The sequence below is a fragment of the Drosophila rhopaloa genome, unplaced genomic scaffold, assembly GCF_018152115.1.
Source record: "Drosophila rhopaloa isolate 14029-0021.01 unplaced genomic scaffold, ASM1815211v1 contig_115, whole genome shotgun sequence".
Taxonomy (NCBI): Eukaryota; Metazoa; Arthropoda; class Insecta; order Diptera; family Drosophilidae; genus Drosophila; species Drosophila rhopaloa.
The window spans coordinates 12418153-12431057 of record NW_025334990.1 but is presented as its reverse complement, the minus strand read 5'-3'; the positions used below and the strand labels follow the sequence as shown (position 1 = coordinate 12431057).

General features: G+C 38.5%; 3 protein-coding genes across 4 annotated transcripts in view; 2 read left to right on the top strand and 1 right to left on the bottom strand.

Annotated features, from left to right (window-relative positions):
• LOC108040610 (SH3 and multiple ankyrin repeat domains protein 1) overlaps positions 1–12905 on the bottom strand; it is a 67866-nt gene that overhangs the window by 25898 nt on the left and 29063 nt on the right. Inside the window, 2 exon segments of the mRNA XM_017118131.2 lie at positions 1345–1362; positions 7928–8425. Of these exon segments, the coding sequence (XP_016973620.1) occupies positions 1345–1362; positions 7928–8095 (186 nt within the window). The 5' untranslated portion in view covers positions 8096–8425.
• Positions 5640–6775, top strand: LOC108040612. Its single transcript, XM_017118138.2, has 3 exons — positions 5640–6333; positions 6393–6528; positions 6586–6775. The coding sequence occupies exons 1-3, from the start codon at positions 6112–6114 to the stop codon at positions 6663–6665; spliced, it is 438 nt and encodes a 145-aa protein (XP_016973627.1). The 5' UTR covers positions 5640–6111; the 3' UTR covers positions 6666–6775.
• Positions 6681–7701, top strand: LOC108040611. 2 transcript variants are annotated; one of them, XM_017118137.2, is made up of 3 exons: positions 6681–7067; positions 7151–7218; positions 7314–7329. In XM_017118137.2, coding segments are annotated over exons 1-3 (336 nt in total). In that variant the 5' UTR covers positions 6681–6800; the 3' UTR covers positions 7315–7329. The 2 variants fall into 2 exon arrangements, with proteins under 2 accessions (XP_016973626.1, XP_016973625.1); XM_017118136.2 differs by lacking the exon at positions 7151–7218 and adding an exon at positions 7502–7701 and having other exon boundaries at positions 6699–7067; positions 7314–7437.

The following is a 12905-nucleotide window of genomic DNA, read 5'->3' as shown; positions in this document are numbered from 1 at the left end:
TACATGAAGCGATAAAAGAAACACAGAAACAATTTTAATTTCACAGTCAAGGTCGTTTGGAGGGCGACTTACACAATTCGATTAGTCGGGCGGACTTCATTTACAAAAGTTGGATGAACCGTTGAATTGTTAGCCAAAAAATATGACTTCAAAAAAATTAACAAAGCCGGGTTTTGTCCCCTTTATATCCTCAAATAATTAACAACCTGAGAAACAGCATAATAAATGGTTATTATCAACGTGATTCCCGGATTCACATAGACATAAAAGTAAAACAAACAGTCAAAACAAACAAAGTTTCACCGGAATATTTGGATTTTTTGTTGTTGTTGTTTTGCAAGTTTGTAAATTATTTGTTTGCCTGCTGATAAAATGTCAGAAATTTTTGTTGAAATATTCTGTGGTCACAGTCTGTTCACGATAATGTTATCGAGAACTGTCCGCAGGCAAAAAAGAAACCACTCACAGTGGTCATGGATACATATCCATTTGTAGCCCCCCTCTCCACCATTTAATATCTCTTTTCTTGCTCCATTTGCGAATGCCTGAAGCGCTATTTTCCTTTTTCCTTTTTTTGAATTTTAATTGAATTACAAGGGAGGAGTTGGTGGAGATTGGGTGCTCCGGAGGGGGTCGAGGTGTATGGAAAAGCAGTTCCTGGTCGCGTGTGTTGGGGTTTGGCGGCGTTAGAGGGGTCCTCCGACTCCCAGCCATAAATCTGTAACTGTTTGCTGTACTTGACACATTTCGTAGTTGGAGCTGAAGTTGCCTCGTTGTCTCGCTGGTGGAAAAACAGCGAAAAACGAGTGTTGCAACTTGCAACCAAATATTTGCGTAGGTGTTCGACCGACTGTCGCTGCGGGTTTCATGTCAATTAAAATTAAACTTAAACTTTAAAATTAATAAAAACATATTGCAGCAATGAAAGAGAATGTCTTACAGTAAAATAATAAAGTAAGATACCATAAGATACAATCAAATAGATTATGTTGATGAATTTAACAGCCCCATAAAAAATAATAACAATATAATTTTGATGAAGCAATTTATAACGTTAAATAAAGAAAGAGCTTCTAATTAATTCTTTAAATACAAATGCTTGAACCCAAGTAAGCTTTTTCAGTTCAAATTGAAAAACAAACTGATGCATTTTCTCCATCAATAAAATGTTGCACAATTTCGATATAATAAAAATCATATTTTCCCCCTCAACTGATTGATCTTTTAACTTCAGTCTTTCCAAGCAATTAAACATTCCCTTGAGGGCTGCAAAAATGAATTATTCATGGTATTATCTTGGCATATGTGTAAGTATTAATGGGCGTATTATAGCCAGCCACCCACCTTAAACCAAAAGGCAACCTGTGCCAATTATTCGCAGGGATTGCCAGAAGACGAGAGCATCAGACAGCACAACATATCGGATCAGATGCGAGTCAAATATTGCGGCGTGTGAATTTAATCAGTATTTATTTGTTTATTGATTCCAACGCAGTGCAGCAGGTCAGATTGCGTATACGCAGCGTGGGTGGCCACAGCATTTCCATTTAACAGTTTGTTGAATTCATCCACAGTTGTCCACGTGGGTTTATTTTGTTTCACGTTTTAATTTTTAATTTGTTTGATATTTAATTAAATAAAAAACGCCAGGAGCAGCACCGAAATTAATGAAAACAAAACATTTTAATTAATAACGAGGAATCTTGTTGCTCGCGATGGTTGATGTTGTTGTGGATGTCATGCCGCATAACAATGTTCTCGGTTTATGCATGTAAATGTACTCTTGTACATACACACTCACTTCTATATACATATATGGCATTTACATGTTTAGCCTACATATATTTTACATATCACGCATACGCAATGTAAGCCCGGGTGAACAAGGCAAATGTCATAAAACTCTTTTTTATGAATTTCATTTAGTTTAAGTTTATTTTTTGTATACTTTATGATGCCTGCATGCTGTTGTGTTGTGAATTTTTTTGTTTGTTGTGAATTAAAACATGAGAAATTTGCATACAGCGAGTGGGATTCTCGAATATTTATGCGTACTTTACTATATGCCATGACCTTTACATGCCTTAAACATATACACATTGTTCCCTGCGCCATCAAATGGTTATAAAACTTTACCACTTCATTGTTCCCAGTCTTCCTTTTGCCTTTCCCATTTTGCTCCTAGTAGAGAATTCAATCTCAGCCAAGGACTTACCCAATCGAGTGCAGGGAGCTCTCTATCGGCAGCATCTTTATTGCTGCGAACAATGGTTTCAGCTTGGCAGGAAGCCTTTTCCTCCGAAGGGAGCGAAATTATCCACAAAAGTATGTGACATTCTGGCGTTTTGCTAGGCGGCCGGAATGAATAATGCGATGGCGGGGGCCAAGTAAAGTTCTCACCCAAATTAACGGTTCAATGGAGGAGGGGAGACAGGCCCCCAGATATAGACGCAGATGGGTCCTGCAACTGGGTCTCTATGCCACTTAAGCTGAATGAGAGATGGAGGAGAGAGGAGGGGTTCGGGGTGCGGGAGTGGGACAAAAAGTCGCTGAAATGATGTCGTGCGTGCGCAAACTATGCGGCGTCATTAAATCTAACGAGCGCCTAGAGATTGAATGGGCGAGAAGTACAAGGGGGTTCCTATACACACACAAGTGCTGGGCAAAATGTCTATATTTTGAAAATTTTCGAGGCAGCGCAAAAGTTTTCACAGTAATTCTCCCCAAAAGACATTTAAGCAGACAACTCTCTGTATGTGACTCGAAACTACACATTAAGTCGGCTTAATTAAGGGATTGGCCATTAACTAAGCCTAATTGCCATTGTCAGTTTTAGCTCAAGATTTATTGTGTTTATTCTAGACAAAAATGTCTTCAATTGATTAAAGTTACAGGGGTCGTAAATAAAGTGCTTGCAGGGGAATATCTTTCTTTGCCAAACATTTTCACGCTTGCGCTAACCACATTCAAACACTTGGCTAAAAGCCATTTTTGCAATCCTTTTTGCCTCATGCACTTTGGGTTATCCTGTCTGTCTGTCTGTCTATCCTTGTTGGAAAGTTAAGAGCATTCGATTAGAAATCCCCTTTGAATGCTTTAGTCTTTGGCTGATTTATGGTGGGATTGCACTTTGTCGAACTAAGTTAAAGTTTAAGTTACAGCAAAGTTTTGTAAATTAAATTTAAAAAAGTTTCTTTTAAGTTAAGAAGCAGCCAAATCAAGTTAGGGCAACAATTTAAAAGCCATTTCAATATAGGTATACATTGTGAAACAATATTTAAAAAATCTTAAAATAATTGTGAAACAAATGAAACTTATCCCTCCCTTATCGTAATTCCATTAAAAATGTGCCCTACACGTATTTTCCATTGCTACCTTAGACCAAAATTGAGCCACCAAGAAATCCATATGCGGCTAACCTTTCCTTACTGGTTTCTTATCGCCACGAGCTACAGTTGTTTATTAACTGAGCTGAACTTCGGGCCAAACAAAGCCCGCGGAGCATTACAAGCAAAACAACTTAGATGCAAACCGGTAAGTAACGCCCACCCAGAAAGCGAAGCAAAACCCAGCTAAAAGTACAAAAGCGAATACAGATCAGAAAAGCTTCAATTTCGATTTGATTAGCAGGCGGAAGTCGAGATGCCAAGAGACCCACACACAACTGCAAACTAGAGCAGCGACATATTGGCTGAGTGACTGACTGATAGACGGGCTGACTGATTGATGGATGGTGTGAAGTTTAATTAAAGCTACGAATGATCAACGTGGATCGGTCATTGAAAGCGAATTCCACGCCAGACCTAATAATACATTTATGGACCCCGTCGCCATCGTCAGGTGTCCCGATAATGGCCATCCGACGACCGATAAAATGTGAAATTACTGCCGCTCACGTTTGTCTTAGTCCCCGGGATTTACTTAACCATTCTTCAGTTATCAAAGGCTCTCAAAAGGTTGAGCAAAATGCAGAGAAGAAGAAAGACCTCAATTGGATTGCAAATATTTGTGAGATGATAGCATGAATCGTATTCTTTATGACCGGCTATATATGGGTACGTTTATAGGGTTCTATGTTCGCTCGCAAGAGAAAACCCGCGATAAGATATGCGACCAGTTCGCTGATTGATATACGACTGTGGAAGCAGGAAATGTGTCGATAACCTGATATGCTCTTACGTTTTTAAAACAAAACACCAGGTGAAAAGCTCATGGGAATCAAGAATATTTGGGGTTCAATAACCAAATAATTTAGTATAGACAGAAACTACTACATTAACTTGACGGAATTTTTTAAAGAAATTAAGTCACTGAAAAATGTTTCCCTGTTCACAGAAGTAATCTTTAAAATTAGAATTATTTTAATCTTCATTTTGTAGAATTTATGGCAGCCTTATAGTTTCTTTGACTTATCGACATTTTATATTAAATCGTATAATTTATATTCAGAGACTCATTAATGGAAGCCAAACATTGCCCACAAGGAACTTTATGAAAAGTATTCCCAAAAGTACGGTAATAAAACAAATAGAGATTCATACCTCAGCTGGGTTCTTGAAAAGCATAAAAAGATATTAGTAGTTCGTAAATCAAGTCTCAAATTAAATTCCAAAAGCAAACACAAGCCATTTTTGATTCAGAACCTGCCAATGTTTACCGAAAAAAGAGTTTGAAAAGCACAGCCAGAATTTGGTTCCCACACCCGATCAAAATTTACAACATAATTTAGTATGCTGCAAGCTGACACTGCAACCAAAATAGCCACGCCCCCTCGCCAAGAGCCGCCCCCGAAAAACGAAAACAAAAACAAGGCAGAGTCCGTCACTTGCCGCGTTGAATTTGAATTGACCAAATCGAAAACGGAACCGCCACGAGAGACCGGGCCATGCAATTAGCTGGGGGTCATTGTGTTCGGTTCAGCGCAGTTCAGTTCGAATCGATTGCAGTGCGATTTCGAGTTCGGTGTCAGATTAGGTTTCAGTATTGGTTTTTGGCTGGGATCTGGGGTCTGGGTTTCGCACCGAGTTTCCGTTTGCAATTTTGCGGTTTCAATACTGAAATGGGCGCAGCCCCCGCATTGGATTTGCGTTTGACAATGTTTCGACAGCAATTTGCTCAACAAATGGTTATTAAATGTATACAATTGATTGGCCATTGTTTGGCGTTCATTAGCACAAAGGAGAGTAAAAGTCCCCAATTTCCTTGCCCAATTTGCGGAACTCTACGATTACTGAGGTGAAATGTTATAAACTTTGAGGTGTTGAACCCTTGAATTCGAATCGTTTTTAAGTGCTAATGAGTAAATTAAGTAAATTATTATAGGCTATTGACCAAAAAGAAAAGAACATAAAGGTTTTATTATTTCTTAGTCCTTAAACGGTTTTTTTGTCTCAGAGATTTGCTTTTTTTAGCTACCAAATTCACAATGGTTTATATTTAAGCCATAAAGTTTGTTGACCTTAAAAACGAATACTTCTAGATTTGTTAATATTAGCTTAAATTTTTTTTAATACCAATCGTATAGAAGTCACCGAATTTCCCTGCTATTGACTCTAACCTTCCTTCTAGTTGTTTTTTTTTCTTCCTTGACAGACTGCCACTCAGATGTCAAATATCTTTGAATCTGCAGCGTCACGATTTCAGGCTGGGCGCACGACTTCAGACACAGCAGTTGCCGGAAAATTGCATTGAACTTCAAAAAATTGAAACTTCACGAGGGCATTTGGCAGCCATTCGAGGGCAGGGGCGTGGTCGATTTTATGTTGTAAGGGCACGTGGCAGATTTTAGGCGGATTAAATTTCAATCAACAACTGCTGGTGAAAAATTGCATTGCAATTCTGCTGTAATTGCTTTTCTGTGTGGGTCATCGAAATAAATTTAGTTACAATGAGAATTTCTTCACTTTGAGGCCAGAAAGTCAAATTGATAAAATTCGATATTCATAAGTCATTGTTTTAATTCATTCCTAGTTTCTTTTTTCCATTATTTCCATTTCCTACTTGATACAAATTTTAAGATCAACTGATCTTTGCATTCAAGAGTCTCGACCAAAATTCATGTAGAAATTAAAAAAAGTTTTGTTCACCCCAAAGTAGAGTATTTTTAGCAGCATGTTTTTTAAGAGGTGTTGCTTTTGTTTGCCCCTGAACGTAGGTTGCATGATCATTGGCGGGATCTTCATAGCTTTCCACTTTGGGGAGCTGATAACGCATACGAATGACACGATATTTATCAGGGAGGTTTCCCACAAATCCTGGAGTCCCATCGTCATGTCTCCGGTTCTGGTTTTTGGAACTATAAGCTCTATACTTCTCGTATATGCGGCCTCCAAGGTGAGAGGAATAATATACGCTTTTAGTTAGAGGCTTTGTATTAACTATTTATTATTTAGCAAAAGCGAGGGTTTGTCCTTCTCTGGTTAATCTTATATATCATTATACTCTTCGTGTACTTTATATTGGCCGTTATTCAGTTAGTAACGAATAAACCTCCTCCAATCATATTGACAGTCCAGATGGTGATAATAGGTGGGTATTTTCACCATTTATTAGAATATTAATCGTTCTTAAACCTTATCCCCGTAGTTGGCCTGGTATATTCCCTGATGGTAGTGCATGCTTACTACAAATATCTTAATGCTGTGGGTTATGAGGATTCAATTTGACTTACTGCCGCTTGATCTAGTCATCATATTTTAATTTGTCGAAGAAGAGAAATCTTACAGTACTGCAAATCAGATTTACTGATCATAATATAGAAATTATTCGTTTAAAATTTGTGGAGCGCTTTTGTTTTAACCATGGCGTGTCGCTGCAGATATATAAAACAAATTTTTACCAAGTGCTGCTTCTGCTATTCTCTGCGATTCGGGGTGCTGCTCTTCGGCTGCATCTTCCTCACCTGGTTCCTGTACATCACAATCGGCACCGGCTTCATGATGGAGTGCATCTTCCCGGCGGAGTACCAGAGGGGCGTCTTTGCAGCACCGGCTGCCCTAAAGGCCACCATGGTTTTCTCCTTTTTCGGGATCATTGCATCTGCCATGCTCTGCATTGGAGTGCATAATGTAAGTTACGTTTAGGGAATTAAAGAAAATCGGTTTTTAACCAAAGAAATTATTCTTTGCTTTTGGTTAAATAACTTCAAAAGTCGGCCAAGACAACATTGAGCCCAATGTTTAAAGTAGAGTTTATTGAATCCCTAAAGTGTACCTTATGGTAAGATTCTGGTTCATTTCACATTACTTTTATTTTCCTTTAGATTTACTTCTATTAGAAATTTTTTTATAAATGTAACCTATTTTTCCATTCAGAACAATGAGATGCTCTTTTTACCCTTTCTGGGCTTTACGCCAATTTGGATACTGGTTCACATCCTGGCTTTGACCGTCTATTCCTTTAATTGGGTTATAGTAATCCTGACAGTCATTACAATGTGTGGGTTTTATAACATTTTTTAAATGAGCCTTGATTACTAACTAATCGTTTGATTTCCTTATAGTTGTTTTACTGTACGCCTGGTTTGTGGTTTGGTCTTACTACGTAGAACTTCTATTCGCCTACGAGGATGAATTGGAAACCGGTTATGTCTAAGATCGGAAGTTAAGTGTGCAATGCAGTCGGTTTGATGTTTTTGACTGTACAATATATACAACTTTCAGAATAAATTACTGTCTCTTAAAATTATAAAACTCAAAATTGTCATTCCAATATTTTTTTTAATTTGTAGTGAAATAACCAAGCATAAGGGATTAATATTAATTTAATGGGTTTTTTTTTAAATACCCATTAGATCGTAATTGAAAAGGGCCAAATTTGAAATGTTTTTCCCTGTTTAGTGAGTTTCTAGCGCACATGAGACATGCACTGCTCTATATACACTGAGAGATAATGATAATCGCTTTGGTAATGACAGTGACCGACTTACCTTCGGCAGCGAGGCGAGCACCTGCTGTTTGACATCCCAGACGAGCCGCTCCGATGGGAACTGCAGACACTTGTAGACATTCAGCTCCGGCACGTGGATGCGCACCAGTAGCCATCCGTCGCGCGGTTCCGGCGGCGGCTCATCGTCAAACGCCCCCGGCCCGGACATGGCGTCCGTATTGGCCGGGTTCTGTTTGACCTTGGGCGTGGGTGGGTGGTACGTCGTAATTTTGGCGGCTTTCTTTCACTCTCTCCACGAAAAAAACGAACCTGCTCCCTCTCCTTTGGGAGTTCTCGTCGTTGCCGCTTCCTGTTTGCGTTCTTATTTCGCACTTCAAAGTATAATTCTATTGGCTCTTCTAAATATTTGTATGTTTGTTTAATTTTTGTATTGGCAATCTATTTAATGGGTCGGCTGGTTTGGGCCTTCTGCTGATGGAATCCGTTCCGCTTGGACATTTCGCTCAGAGGTTTTCGTAGAGTCTGTAGCATGATGGTTCTGAAATGTTACAGAAATAAATTATATTTTAATTAGTTACAGCACTTTCAAAAAAGATATTTCTTATTTTGGTATAAAATATATATGAAATAATTACTGAAATTAAATTGAGTTATTCCCTTTATAATTTCAAACAAATGTGTATGCCCACACAATTGTAATGGCCATTAAAAGATGCTTCCTGTCCGGCATTAAAAATAAGTCGTAAATAATAGTAGTACTTTTTTCAATTAGGCCATGAAATGTCTCTACTTTCGTTTCCCCTAAATGTATTTGCATGAGAATCGTATTTATATATGCAAAAAGGAAACCATTTAACCAGACAGAAAACTTGTTTGCACAGCACTTAGAGTTGAAAACTTAATTTTTAAATTGGTTTACTTTTCCAAAACCTCGACAGCAGTTTTCCTACGCACTTGGTATTAGCAGTCAATTGGCTCCGCTTTTCCAGCCCCTTTTTCAAGTCTGATGACTGGGAGACATTAGACACGTCTATAAAATAGTGACAAAGTGAAAAGAAAACACTTGGGCCGCAGAAAACATTTCTCGTTGTTGATTACAGTTTGATATTGACATTTTATGGCTGCAGCACTGCTGTGGCAGTTGCAACTGCAATTATGCACAAATTAAATTCACACGCTAACCCCGAAAGAAGGAGGTGCCAAAGGGGGAGTACGGCATGTAAATGTGTGCCAAAGACCCGCTGACAGTTGTCGCTTTTGTCGGAGGTGGGAAAAGAAGAGGGGGCGGGTGGCGGAGGTAAGTGGAACTGTGGGCGGAACGGGTTACCCACCAACAACAGCAACCACATCTGCAAGTCTGCACTTTGTCGCATTTAATTGCGAGCGTGTTGATTGCATTCAACTAGTTAGTGTTGGCATTTTGGGGGCGGAAAGAGGTGGGAAATGCGGGAAAGCTAGTGTAAAATGAAAAACGCTCGCAGAGATAGATATATCCTAATTGAGAATAAAAGTTGTGGGTGTTTTGAATGAAAGATGAAAGGCTTCCTTTTGTGCAAGTCCATAGTAAGAAAAAAGGTTTGTAAAAGATGAAAATTATATATGTTTAATGGCATTTAAGATAGATAACCATGGATTTACAAATTCCAATCTATCTTAGTGTGAAATAACATTTAACCAATTCATAATTAGTCATTAAAATATATGTAAATATTCTTACAATTTCATTTCTTATATTATTCTTTAAAATTCAAAGTTTAATTTGTACGATTATTTGTGACTTGTTACTTTTATGTATTTATTTTTGAATAGATCTGCCTGATAATCTTTCCAATAAATTGTACATTATCACGCATTTTTTCCTCACTTCAGATAGTAGAAACCTAATAATATTTATAATTAAGTTCTCCTAGAACAAATTAAAGCAAATTATCTCTAGTTTCTCTTTCACAGTGAAAAGTTTCCACCAAAAAATTAAATGAGGTACAGATACCCCCACATTTCCCTGGTTCACTGCCCCCGTTATTAACGCCACGCTCAAAAATAAATACTTAAAAATATGTCACGGTCAAAAAACTCCATCGAAATACATAAATTAAAAGCACAAATACGCATATCAATAAAAGTAAATACGAGAAATGAAAAGCGCGTTTAAACAAGTGAGTCGCGAAGACAAAAGCCCCGTTTACCTTGGCCGGCACTCGGCTGTCAATCAAACCTACAAATTTCCAAGCTGTTCAAGTGAAATTATCAACAGAGACGCCACGACGAAACGAAAATAAAAACAGAAATCCAAAAACCTCCAGTTGAGTGTCGTCGCCAGACTTCTGTTTGTGATAAGCGAAGGTGGCCAAGGCATTGGTAATAATGGTGATAGTGGATAGGAGGCCAAAAGAGTGATAAGCCAAAAATCGTTTGCCAAGATTTGTTGCCTTTTACTTGGCGGCTCTTTAATTGGAAACGATTTGCGATATATAAGCACACGCCTCGTGGTCGCACCAAAGTCATTCAACTTAAAGTAGAGAAAAGAAACGCGTACAGGTAAATCGGTAATATCATTCGATGGGCTTTTTATTGGCTATTCCAGCTTAGCCAGTCATGGTTTTAATTGAAATTTCAGCGAGCGAGTTCCGGAGGCAAAAGTTTATTTCGCTTTTAATTGGAAAAGTTACTGGTCCATACTTTAGCCCATAATGGGCCTTTGAAATACTCACTGGTCTGCCATGAAATATGTTCTGCGGCATATGGAAGGCCAGTCTGAATTACTGGTCAGTAAATTCTGCCCCATCCCCTATATTCAACGATTTGCAGCGATTTTTCACTTGAACTAATAGGAAAATTGTGCTCGACCTTTGATGGTTGTTGGGGTGCGTGTGAAATTCGGGGAGCTACTGTCAGGCAAGTAAATCAAAATTTATGTTTTCGCTTCTTTTTTCGCTACCCCTCGTAAATGTGGGGTTTTTTTTCGAACAGACAGCTGTCTTGCGGCTGTCAAACTAACAAGTTTTGGTGCTCCCCTCTTTCGATCGCTATTACCCACCCTCGTTTTTTTTTTATATCTAGGGATGTCTGGCCTGTCTGTTGTCTGTCCTTTCTATTGTCTTAGCCATGACAGTTATTTGGCTTGGGCACTTTCGGATACGTCAGCTAATGTCAAAGTTTTGCGCTAGACTCTCTCCTCTGAGGAAACATTTATTGCATAAGGTGCATGCTATCTATTGGGGTAGAGTAAGTTTATGGCTCACTTTTTATGAGGGAATCAATTGTTGACAGCAAACATATTATTGGGTGGAGTAAACATTAATTGGTTCTGCAGCAAGTGATATAATAGATAAGGAATAGATACACAGGACGGACAAGGTGTTGATGTGTTTTTATTGCAGAAAGATGAAAGGAAAAGCCGTTAAAAAAAGAAGACATATTTCTAATATTAGTGATAAATTTTATGAAGAGCTTAAAACTTCAACTTGTAGCTTTTTAAGGTTTTATAACTATTTATAAATGTATATTTATTTGTCTAATGACAATTTTAAAATAGTTTCATAATTGCAAATATAAAAATAAATAAATAATACAAAATTGAATTACATTTCTTTTCGATATTAAAGTGTAATTGTCTATGAGCTTTATTAACTTATAAACTTCCTTATGTAATCTTGATTTTCGGCACATGACGAATTTCTTTTGGCATATTTCTTTTTTGGGCCTGGCCCACTTGAGCAGTTTTGGAGTGCTGTCTCCTTCACTGCTTACCTCACTGTACTGCCGTCTCTCTTCCACTTGCGGCGCCACCTCCTTCACCCGGTGCACCTCCTTGAGTTAAGTGCTTGTGACACTTGCCTCTCAAGGCTTTATGACAGGCGATGAAATTTTATTTTGGCAAAAGTGTGACAAACTGAAAATGACAAAGTGCTCCGCTTCGAACCAGCTGCCACAGCCAGGCTTTAAGCCAGAAAGAGAAGGGGTCAGCACGAGCGACAGAGCGAGCGAGAGGGGCTAAAGGTTAGGGTTTAAGCGGGCAGAGGACAGCGATGTAAATTAAGTTTTAAATAATCCACATCGAATGGGCCTTACTCGGAATTAGTCACAGCACCGGGTCCCTGGAGTACGTGAACCGAACGGGCGACTTTAGTGGGTCAGTGGAGAGCCCCATTGGGTTTACTCGAATGCGCAACTAAATGCGACTGGAGTTGCATGTGGCACACACCAATAAGTATAAGTACACTGGAAGAAATAAGTAACTGTGGTATCTTCTCATTTCTTATTTTAATGCCTCTGAGATTTTAAAACAGAATTTACAGAATGTTTAAACTTAATATAGAAACTGCTAACTAAAAACATGGGTATTAAGAAACCCATAGACTGAATTAATCTCCCCCGATCAATATTACTTTCATATTATAATTTTTGCCTGTGCGCAGAAATATCCGAGAATGGAGAAACAGCATCGCTTATGCATAATGGCCCATGCATATTTAAATTGCCTTAGCCCGATGCTGCAGTTGGTGCCGCTTTAAAAGCAAATTACTTTTGTCATTGCACTGGCTTGCCGCTCAATCTTGTGGGGATTGCTGATGCTGAGGGGCTAAGGACGGAGGGGATGGGCCAGAAGGAGGTCCTTGCGTAGCCACTTATTGTGGCACACTCTGTTGTGGATGCTATAATAATTTGCCTTGGCAACGGCAGCAGCAAACTGCAGCAAAATCAGAAGCAAGAAAGGCGGCATCAACAAAACGAATGCAAAATCCACCCGCACAAAACTTAATAATAGCAAACTATTATTCTTCAACCATCCAGCTTTGTGGACAGTGGAATAAATGGGATTTAATAGGAAAAACGATTAAGTATTCGATTTGGAGAAGGCTCCAGCTTTTGTGTTGAACTATTGATATTTGCAAAACATTACATATTTGAGTAAAGAACTAAGGAATTGTGATTCAAATTAAGAAGTTTATAATTCATACTTAAATTTCTTAAAGATTTTAACCTCATATATTTTAGTAAACAGCTCCATATTATTT

Excerpts from the sequence above, each read along its gene's own strand:
- LOC108040612 (XM_017118138.2), top strand. The coding sequence starts at position 6,112 with ATGTTTTTTAAGAGGTGTTGCTTTTGTTTGCCCCTGAACGTAGGTTGC. Across the intron at positions 6,334-6,392 it reads TCGTATATGCGGCCTCCAAG|CAAAAGCGAGGGTTTGTCCT; the intron begins GTGAGAGGAATA and ends TTTATTATTTAG. Across the intron at positions 6,529-6,585 it reads AGTCCAGATGGTGATAATAG|TTGGCCTGGTATATTCCCTG; the intron begins GTGGGTATTTTC and ends TTATCCCCGTAG.
- LOC108040611 (XM_017118136.2), top strand. The coding sequence starts at position 6,801 with ATGGCGTGTCGCTGCAGATATATAAAACAAATTTTTACCAAGTGCTGC. Across the intron at positions 7,068-7,313 it reads TCTGCATTGGAGTGCATAAT|AACAATGAGATGCTCTTTTT; the intron begins GTAAGTTACGTT and ends TTTTCCATTCAG. Across the intron at positions 7,438-7,501 it reads CCTGACAGTCATTACAATGT|TTGTTTTACTGTACGCCTGG; the intron begins GTGGGTTTTATA and ends ATTTCCTTATAG.